General features: G+C 40.4%; 1 protein-coding gene across 1 annotated transcript; it reads right to left on the reverse strand.

The window, feature by feature from the left end:
* Nucleotides 1–2972: 2972 nt before the first annotated feature.
* LOC123986827 (endothelin-1) lies at nt 2973–11022 on the reverse strand. The gene is made up of 4 exons (XM_046075238.1): nt 10771–11022; nt 9561–9804; nt 4890–5042; nt 2973–3601 (listed from the first exon to the last, which is right to left on the reverse strand). Exons 1-4 carry the CDS (start codon nt 10838–10840, stop codon nt 3571–3573), a joined length of 498 nt encoding a protein of 165 aa, XP_045931194.1. The 5' UTR covers nt 10841–11022; the 3' UTR covers nt 2973–3570.
* Between the last annotated feature and the right edge of the window lie 405 nt (nt 11023–11427).

Raw genomic sequence — 11427 nt, forward strand, 5'->3', positions numbered from 1 at the left:
CCACTGTCCCTTCTCAAACGGCACCTCTGTCGTTGCTCATGGTAAATCCTCTCACTGTCCACCTGCTGCTCTGCTACGTCCTCTACCTGTCCCTGCAGGTAACACTACTATTGTCACTCTTGTTGACTGTTTTTCCAAAGCACTACAGATCTTCTTAATGTTTTCATCTCCCTGGTATCCCTTTAGACATTGTATCAAACCAGGGGCCCCAATTCATTTCTCAGGTTTGGAAAACCTTCTGTCAGGCTCTCGGTACCTCAGTAAGCCTTTCGTTTTATATTTAGCTGACGCTTTTATCCAAAGCGACTTACAATAGCTATATATGTCAGAGGTCACACGCCTCTGGAGAAACTAGGGGTCTTGCTCAGGGACACATTAGTGGATGTGTTACAGTGGGGAGTAGAACCCGGGTCTCCAACACCAAAGGCATGCGTCTTATCCACTGCCCCGTCACCACCCCATCCCTTTTGTTTTCACTCAGAGACCAACACTCAAACAGACAGGGCTAACCAAGATCTTGAGGCAGCAATTTGGTGTGCAACCGCCACCAGTTCCCTGACCAATGCAGCCACAGGCTTTTCCTCATTTGAAGCTTCTTCGGGTTATCGGGTATTCAAGACTGTAACTACCACAGCTCCTCACTCATTTTTTTGCCAGATTGTTCAGTCGCCAACTTGGTCCTTACCCTACAGCCAAACTCAAGTAGTACTAGTACTTTTGTTCCTGGTGTTGCTTGATTTTTGCCTGACATTGTGTTTGCCTATGCCTCAAGATTTTTCCCTGCGGGAGATTTCAGCCTGCGCCATTTAGAGTTTTACCGGCTCTCTGTTGCCTGCCCAACACTTATCTTGATCCCAGTGAAACTCTTGATAGCGCCCTGCTCATTCCATTTGCTTGGATCTCTGTGGAACTCTGATCAAGAGATCCCACTTGCACATTCTGACACTAAAGCTGATGCTACATGGTACGGCTCAGGAGGTACAGCGGTTTGCTCGTTAATCGGAAATTCGGCGGTTCAATCCCGGCTCCCCCAGGCTGCATGTCGAAGTGTCCTTGGGCAAGATACTGAACCCTGAATTGCCCCTGGTGGCTGTTCCGCCAGTGTATGAATGTGTATGAATGTTAGTTTCTGTTTGAGCACTCAGTGTGTGAATGGTGAATGCAGATGTAGTGTAAAAGCGCTTTGAGTGCTCGAAAAGACTAAAAAGGCGCTATACAAATACGGAGCAACTTTTAGAGCAACGGTGCTGGGCAATGTTTCCGTCAATGGTAATGAGTAAAGATTACTACCATAATCCCCTTCCCCCATGACTCCGCCACCCTCCCCGCACCACCACTATCTGTTCAAAACGTCGGACTTGCCACCAGCAAGATTGCCCAGCAACATTGCTCTAAAAGTTGCCCCGTGTATCATCAGCTTTAGAATACATCTGACTGTTTATCTTTTATATCCTTTGTCAGCTTTAAGTACCAGCTTTCACTACGTTTTCAATATAGCAGTGATTGCAAACACAACTTCGTCAGTACTGAAAAACGATTGAGATTCAGTTCCCAGCAGGAAGGAACAGTGCAGTTTATCTGAAGAACACTACATTTGTTTGTATTGGAATTTCTGGGACAATACTGACAACAAACACTCTCACATTCATTATACCTTAAAAAGCATCCCTCATACCAAGTGTTATCAGATAAAATGATAATGAAAAAACTAGTACTCAAGGATTCTCAAATTGATTGCATTTTATCCAGATCTGACAATGACATTTTGCCATGTGTCTTAACATGTTATTATGTTTAAGATGGTCCCTTAGAAAATAACAGGAACAACCACAAAGAGTACATTTTTGTCTTTTTTATTCACATAATGATTTAATCTACTGTTGTTACTCTTAACATTTCTGGTGTGTCATTACAAGCACTTGTGGGCAAAGTGGGTACTTGAGAATTTATGAGGAAAATTCTTGAATCAGTGTTGCTGGCATCAGTCACACAATTGTCACTAACAGAAAATGAGAATGAACTGCCTGATGTTTGTTCAAGGCACAATCCTCTGCCATGCTGAACATAACTGCAAACCACTCGCCATACAGAATGCTGATATTGAACAATTCTGCATAGTCGTGGATTATGTTACCGTGTCCAATATCAACAACATCTGTGGATGGCAACCACGATATGGCTACAGTTTTGTTTATGACAAATAAACCGTGATTAAGGTTAGGCAACTAAAAACTTAAGTTAAGGTTAGGGAAAGATTGTGGGTACACTTAAAAACCAAAGTGGACTGTGACAGGACACAAACTCTGGTCTGCTGCAAGAAAATCAGATGCACTACACGCCCATTTACCACCCAATCAGGACAAATATAGGCTAAAGCTAGCCTAATTCATAGGCTCCTGATACAAATTCAGTATACTCTAAATGTAAATGGACTCTGGAGTCTGGCCTGAAATGAAGAGATTCTTTACCATTCTTTCAGTCCCATAAAAACAGTAACAATTTAACTGTAAATATGCTTACATAAAGCCAGGTGTATCAGAATACTTTAAATATAAAGCAAGGAATCCATGTCTTCCTTTTGGCAGAATGAAACTGAATAATGGATGGCGCTTTTCTGGAGAAACTTTTAATAAGCAGAGATGCCTGACTTACAACAAACTGCTAGATTTAGATTTTTAACATCTTTCCTGTGCAGATGGTTGATTAATTGTGAATTTAGTTGGTGACCCAATCAATCAATCAATCCAAAGAATAAACAGATCATAAATAAGGTGTACCATACACTGGCTGTATTACTTGACTGCGTTCTTTACCACAGAGGACTGTTAGCATGATTACATATACAATTTTATATACAACATGTTATTATATACCTTTATCGTGCATATAGGTATTGTTTGAAAATATAATTTATTAATTGAAACACATTTTAATATACACAAGGCTTTGAACTGGATTAATTCATCCACTGAAATGTTGTGCATCATAATAATCAAAATAATAAATTGAATGTTTCAGTGACTTCACTGAATTTTTTTAATTATTCTGAGTTACTGCTTGCGAGCATACGCTAATGTAGAGAGGCAGGTTTAATGCTGTGCCTGTGGAGAAAGGAGGTGGTGGTGGAGGAGTCAGATGGCAGCAGCTCTTGAAATGGCCTCCACATCACACAACATGCACATGTGTAAGCAACATGCTCCACCAAAGCATTTCATGGTCGACACAAACTGGCCTTGTAAACCATCCTCAGTTGTGACAGGATAATGAAAAACATACTCCACACCTGCAGAACAGACACAGGCAGTGCTGGGGTTGCACGCACTCCATTAGCATCCCTGCTGGTACCCCTCGCTTTCAGTTATTGTCCAAGCAGCTTTGTGGTTATTCATCAATCAGTCTGATGAGAAGGCACTGAGCCATCTACAGAAAAGTAGATATTCATGCTACTTTTCCAAATAAAGGGATGCATTATGCAAAGACGTATGCCCACCTTTCGGATTATGAGCATGTCACTTATATGTTCATTTCATAGCAGGCCCACTGCTCACAGTTGCTGTCCTCTTGTCTATTTCAGACGCTGCTATGGGGTGGCCTCATCTGCCTGCAAGGAAAAACAAATACACAGAGACGCTTGAGGCCACATCTAATTAGGTGTTCAAAACAGGGACCACCTTGCCTCAATGGCTTTTCCTCCAATACTTAATAAATAAATATTTTCTATATTGAAACAACTTGAAATTAAGTGTATTTATGCATGTATAGTTAGCTACTAACCAAAGGGGAGAAGAAAGGCCAAGTTGAAATCTTTCTCCAATTTTGAAAGCTTGTATATTTTGTTTAAAAGACCAGTGTGTAAGATTTAGTGGTGAGGTTACAGACTGCCACCAACTGATAACCCTTCATCTAACCCTTCCTTTACAAGTGTGTTGGAGAACCTATAGCGGTCACTACACTTGAGCCAGTGTTTGGTTTGTCCATTCTGGGCTACTGTAGAAACATGGCGGGCACAACACAACAGTCCTTATTTTTAGGTGATCATACAACAATAAAAACATGGATCATAGAGAGCCTTAGTCCCTCCCCTTCCGGTGGACCACCATGGGACCTTATTTCGGGAAAATATTGTACGGTAGTCAATGGCAGGAGACAACAAATATTTTGATCCCGTTTGAATTTTGCCCTGAATTACACATATGATCTTTGTCAAAGATACATTTTAAATTAAAGAAGGTCGCAGTTTAATGTAAAACTGTTGAGATATAAGACTGTGAAAATACGTAATTACAAAGACCACAAACCCAAAAGTCGCGTATGTGACGTAACTTTCTCTGTCAATGACTGAAGCTAACATTACTGAAGTTAACCTCAAAACACTTACATGAGAGGATGATGCGATAAAAGAGCCAGGAGTCGTTGGATTAAACACATCAGGTGAGATATATTTCTGCGTGGAACATAGCTACATTATCTAGCTAGTATCAAGAAAGCAATGAACATTAGCTAGCTTTACCGCGCTAACATGTTGGTGACGTATATTGTGCGAGACGAGAGATGTAGTTCATTGAGCGGTTTCACACAAAAACAACATGTAACTTTACTGTTATACAACAAATTGCGACTTTCTTGACTTGCAAAATTCTATTTTAAATTGACCAACATCATATGTGTAATTCAGGGTTCAATTCTAACGGGATAAAAATATAAGTTGTCTCTCGCCATTGACTACCGTACATAATTTTTCCAGAATAAGGTCCCATGTGCCGGAAGTGGAAGTGAGTGACTTAGGCTCTCTATAGCCAATATTGCTAGTTCATTAAAAAGTACATTCTTGTGTTATTTATGACAAATCTCCACTTAACATTGCTTTTTATCTGCAGTGGTACACTTACCTGTCCATGCAGAAGCTGCTGCAGTCAGAGTCAGTCTGCTGTGTACAAACACATCGCTGGGCCACCGCGCCCCTGCTCCCACGCTCAGTCCCAGTGGAGCGCCTCTTCCGCACAGAACCCTGGTAACTGGACATACCATAAGGTACAGTGTACCTAAAGAAGACACACATAATGTGCACTGAGTGACCAGAGAGATACAGTAGGAACTGACTGACATTTCACTTGGACAGCCTTATAGGCTTATGCTGTTCATTTTTGACACTGCATCAGAGAGAAATTGATTGGACTTTAGAGATTTTTAGAGGGCTGTTAGTGGCAGAGTTATACAGGACTGCATTATACTGCTTTTAATATTTTGTCCTCCAGCGTTTGAATATAACTTGAGAACAGAACATAGGAAACACCTTTCAGAATAATGCAGTCCAGTACAACACCACCAGACAACAGACTTCAATAGTCTTCAAAAATGACCACATTTAACCACTCTAAAATAATATATAAAACAACTCTACATAAGCTTCACACGGGTATTTATATTTATAATAACTGTTGTTGGGTTGTATAGATTGTAAAGATGTAGTAAGCGAATCAACATTCCCTTGTACTTAAGGAAAAGGTTATTTGAACCCTAAATCCATGTTTATTCTTGATAATGCTAGTTAACTTTGACATGCCAGGTCAGGTCAGGCTGTCTCACTGTGATTTATATACATCCCTTTGGTACAGTATATTTTAATATTGCTGGGTATGTAAATTACAATAAAATTTCTTTGCATATTGAGAGCTGGCATTATTATCACTATAGACTAATAAAACCCTGCTGTGAACCGCTCACTCTGAGCACCTCACACTTTTGTACCATGCAGGCCGTGCAGGATGTGAAAATACCAGAACAAAACCAGTTTTTCTTTAATTTCAGACATGCAACTTGCGTGCTTTGCTGCTCTCACAGCACGTATCATCTAGTTCCATTTGTGTTTTGTGGATTCATCTTCGTCAAGCATCCCAGATTCTTTGCCTGCTCCCCTTTTTGGAATTGTTTGCCTTGAGTTGGACTGCTCACCTGTTTTTCTCCATAAGCTTGTTCAACTTTTTGTTTAATTATTAATAAACTCATAAAATAAACCTGCTCTGCCTGGTAATCTGTGTTTGGGTCCAAACCAAACCCCTGGTTTTCCTGTGTCTGCGCTTGGCTCATCATGACAGCACGTGATGAGCTCGTCACAACGACCCTGCCTTTTCTCCACATGGCATTCATATAATTACAGTCATTACAAGAAGGTATTAGAGTACATTTAACAGTTGCCTCATTACACTGATACAGTTCTGAACAGCTCTGTTTTGGCCTGTTGAAGGGTATGGTATGGCATCTCCTTCACTCATTTTCTTAATCCTTTGACACCTTTTGGAGGAGAATTGTGACTCGTTTGTACGAAAAAAGCACTTGCGGAGATCCTTACATTTCGTTCAAAATATACAAGATTTATTATGTCAAAAGAAAATCTCTGTGGTTGACTTTCAACTGAACCTATAAACTTAAAAGTAGGCTTTTCTGATAGTAATATGTCTACAATGCGGTCACTAATCTGATCTATACATGTCCTACTCTCTCATTCAAACAGAAGAAATTCCCAAGCTGTCACTCGTGCCCTTATTTTACCTGTAAATGACCCAGTGAAGAGGAGGAGGAGACGAGGTTACCATTTTCCCCAACATTAGTTTAATATTATTATATTAAAAAGTTTCCTTATTTAAAATCCAAAGTCTAAATTTCATCATCTCAAATTATAAGCATTTATTTGTGCCAGAAAAAAGATTCTCAGCTCAAGAGCCAACCACAGCCAACTCACACACTGCCTAGTTAACACTGACAGATTATCCAATCCTTTGACTGTGAGTACAGTGCTCTACCGACTGAGCCAACCAGTGACACTGACAACCACCCTGAAAAGGAGACCTATTATCTGTCTTATACTGGCTAAGATGCTTTACGGGGGGAAGATGAAAGTAAATTGGTAAAAAAAAGTTTGACATACTGCCACCTGCTTTACCGGAGGGGAATGTAGCAAACATGTCATATGCCCAGCGTTTTTTGTTTTTTTTCTTTAGAAAGGTTAGATTTACAGGAAAATATTTAAACGGGAGAACAGCAGGAAAGGCTGGTAAAATATGGGAGAATCCCGGGACAAACAGGAGAGTTGACAGGTATGGTGGAGAGAATGCTTGACCTCATCCACGAAAGGTTCTACTGGCCACAAATGCACACAAAGATGTCGAACATTTCGTTCTCAAAGCGCGTTGGTTTTGTTTTGATAGGCTAAGTCCTCAGCATGCTGCGCAGCTGCCGTTGTGAACGGAATCGCAGGTGGAAAAGTCCAGAAGACAAGTACATTTTATTCAATGTACCCTAAAACTAATGGAGAAAGTTACCGGAGCAGACATACAGGATGGGAGAGACGCGGGGCACGCTGATGTGTTTGCAACAGAGATAACTTACGTTAGGTCTGTGAGCTTGAAGAGAACTGAAGGAGGCAGATTCAATAAGTGAGTAATAAGTTAAATAAGGTGGAGAATGAAGTATAATTAAAACGGTGAACAGACTACTTCAAATAATAAACACGTAGGCCTACCCACTAACACCGATCCAACATTCCTGTTTACTTCTGTGTACTTCCACGCTTCACACGTTTAAATTGTTTGTATCAGTTCCATGCCGCTGGGGCTTTACTTATGTTAGTTTCTGCCACTGCGTGTGGGGGCCAATAACCGCGCTTTATCAGACAAAAGTCCAGTACTGTGTTTGGTTCTGCCCCCTGAGTTTAAGTTTGGCAGGCCTGTCTGGCATTTTGGATCATTTGGATCATCATTCATTTTGAATTCTGTTTTCCATCTCCTCGCAGACCTGCCAGAACTGACTTCGGATTGTGTTCCCTCAACCTGCTCAGAGCAGCCTGCTACTTTGCCTCATGCCCTGCTCCAGCTCACTCGGCTTTCCCCCCCGAAATCCCTCTGGATCAGTCTCCTCATGCTCCCGTGCTCTATCGTGCTCCAATCCCCGGCTCAGCAAAAAAAGTCAAATATAGAATTATAGCTCAGGCGAAAGGTGTTAAACAAACAGGTTAAAAGGGGAACAGGTGCTGAGCACGTATGGGCTGCATTATGCTGCTCATGTGGTGGACAGTGTCCCTCGTCCACAAGTAGATTTTCACATTTTGAGAAAGCTGAAGTGGAAAATTTTACAAATTTCAACTGATGCAAAGTCTAAGCAGGAGCTGTCAGTCTTCTGTGACCCATTAGCAATCAATATCTGCAATACATTCACATTCCAAGTGACAGCAGAGGAAAGACCTTCCGATTGCAGCTTGATTCATTCGCCATGGTATAACCCCTGGGTAAGGGGAGATAAATCTAGAAGGTAACACCCAGCCAGTCTGTCAGGACGCAGCGTCTTTGACCTCGTCGCACGGAGGTTCGCATTTTCAGAAGGTAAAAGGTGTACAGGTTTTGTTTTTAAGAGCAGATTATAAAAATGTTTAACGCTCTGCCTAATTTCATCATCTTTCCAGTGTTCTGCATGTGCTTGTGGGAGCAGAAAACAGATGCTGCACCGCTCTCTGCAGGCTGAAAACTAATCTGTTTTATGCTACAGATATAAATCAGTTGGCATCTTCCAGCAGGTGATGCAGCAGGTGATTAGTGTATGTTGTTTTCATTTTCATGCTAGAGATCAAAAATGTTGGGACTTGGAAATATCCAACCTGTGGCAAGTCAAGTGCAATATTTAGAGGTTTCACATTTGCAGATTGTGAAGCTGGTTTGAAACAAAAACAATTACAAGAACAACTATAAGAATGCTGAATGAGTGAATGAGGAAAGTAGTGGTCTTGCCTAGTCAGACCCACCTGAGGGTGTTGGTTTTGGTATAATAGAATAAATAACCTTTCCTGTTATCATGTTTCTTGTTTAAATTCCATGTTGGCAGCAGAATTATGTAAATCTAAATTAGTGCTATTCAGTAACAATCAAAACATCTCAGATGGCCAAAAGGTGCACCCCCTGCTGCCTGACGGACACGGTCAGCAATCTTCAGTGGAAAATAAATACCTGAGAGCTCAAAGTCTAGACCACTTTGGATTACTCTTTACAGTACTCTTTAACTCTTTACAGTTCCCAAAGTCACAGAAATTACTTACATAAGAGGAAATGCCTGGTTTGTTTTGCAGCTTAGTTTCTCAAAAAGCCTTTCATGGCTTAAAAAAATGGAGATTATTTCTTTAACTCAAAGCTTAGGGCTTTCTTTTCTCCATAGCGCTCATATTTGTGCCTCCAACGGTATACCTGTAGCCTTCTAATGATGATAGCTTTCCTGCACATACAATGTTCAAATAATAAAAGACTGAAGTTGAAAGTCTCAAATAGAAAGTCTATGATTAAAGTCTTTAGTAAGAGTTGTGACTACAGTAAGCATCTGAGACATGACACTATAAGCTTCAGTCAACTTTAAATGATATTGATGGAAGTACATGAATGCTACAGTGATGTCATTAGTACATAGTGTAAAGTCACTATAGAGGCATCATAGTAAGATAAAAATACTGCAGCCATATTAAATCTAAAATGACTTACTTAATAAATGGAGGAAACAGAGAATATTTGAATAGTGACTCTTACTCTGGTGTGTTGATCCAGATGATGTCCAGGTGGCAGTAATACACACACTCCTTGTCTTTGTATGTGTAACACGTGCATCTCTTTGCACGCCTTCTAGCCCCCGGTGGGTCACAGGCAGAGCAGGGCTTTGCTTCACCATGAGACACGACACCGGCTTGGTCATCCACACCACGGAGCAGGAATGTGCTCAACTTGAATGCTTCCACCTCCCTCCTGTTGCTCACATCTTTGCTCGATGAGGAAGCTGCAGGCATTTGCAGCAATTTGAGAAATGTTTCAGAACTTGCATTCAAATCCTTGGATTGAAATAGCATTACAAATGCAAACCCTCTCCGAAAATATTTCTGTAGGTACATGAGTCTCTGTGTTTGTGCCAATATGACTATACTTAATGATATTTTTACCTCTCATGGTATTCTTCTAATAGTCCCTATTCATAATATTGCTGGAAGAAGAGCATGCTATTTGAGAAGCATTTGAGAACTTCCTTTCACATCTTTGGCCTGGAAGATCATTACTAAAGGTAAACTTGACCTGGCTATACCCCTGTGGGTAAATGTGGTGTGTCTTTTTTAGTGCAAATTAAGATTATTAGAGGTAATCCAATCTCAGTGTAATCTCAATAACTGACTGCAATTTCTGGTACAAGCAAAAGTATTTTTCTGACTGGTAGACTAGTCAACTGGGAATTAATTATGGCTGATGGCCGTTTAAATGATGGATCAATTACTTTAAGTAATTTAAAGTTAATAAGTTACCGGAGATGAGCATTTGTGATTATCAATACATTGTCTAGACTTACTCATCAGTTATTTGAGGAAAATGGCTAGATAAATGCATAATGAAAATAACTGTCCTAATCCTTACACCTAATAGACCTTGCACTGCAATGTGTGCAGAAGTGAATTGTGATGTCATAGTGACATAATTCAACACCTGTTAATGATTATTTCTGCAGTATCATGCTGAATGTCATAATAGAATTTATTGCAGTAACACTTTTTATTGCCGCACAGTTTTAATTAACTAGATAAGGGCTAATTGCACGAATTGCATAATTCATCTGTCAAGCTTCTCCATCACCATTTTCCTAGTATTTGTGCTTTCATGATGTGCAAAACAGCTGTGTGAACAATATTTATTTATGTATTAAAGCCCCGCGATAAAAAAAAAGACCACACAATAACCAACAGTAGCCTAAGTTACTCACCATTTGCCAAAGATGCTGTCCCCACGATAAGAAACAAAACTCCCACTTCAACCAATGACACATTAGCCATCACACATGAAACATTAGAAATAAAAAGTCCTGTTCTGCTTCGGTGTTTTTCTCCGTGAGGTTAGGAGTCCTGATAAAACATCATATATCTTATTTTCCAAAATAGCTGCTGAAAGCCTGCGGAGACGCGCTGGTGAGACTGCGGTGTGCGTCCCTCAGCCGGACGCTGCTTTATTAAGAGCGGACGAGTCAGCGACAAGTCAGCTGCAATATTACGCATACTTCCCTTTGCTGTTTTCAAAATAAAAGTCGTGTTGGTTAAAAGTCAATGAGAAATTTGAGACGTTTTGCAACTGTTCACTGCTGAATACAGGTGTTCTGTCGATTTATGCTACTGTTGCTAGCGGTTCTGCGCATGCGTATGACCCACAAGTGTGGTCTGTTATCCCGCCCATAAATCTGTGCATCCTTGCTGTTGGGCATGCCATCCAGACAGTGGCTGATTGTCAGCAATATCAAAAAAAATATTAGTCATTATAGTCTATCAGAATACGCTACCCCTGAAATGATGTTATAATATAATTAAAAAAAAAACAGAAAATGTCATAATACTGTGAGAGTTATGACTTTATAGGATTGGAAAAGGTC

This window comes from Micropterus dolomieu, linkage group LG18 (assembly GCF_021292245.1).
Source record: "Micropterus dolomieu isolate WLL.071019.BEF.003 ecotype Adirondacks linkage group LG18, ASM2129224v1, whole genome shotgun sequence".
NCBI classification, from domain to species: Eukaryota; Metazoa; Chordata; class Actinopteri; order Centrarchiformes; family Centrarchidae; genus Micropterus; species Micropterus dolomieu.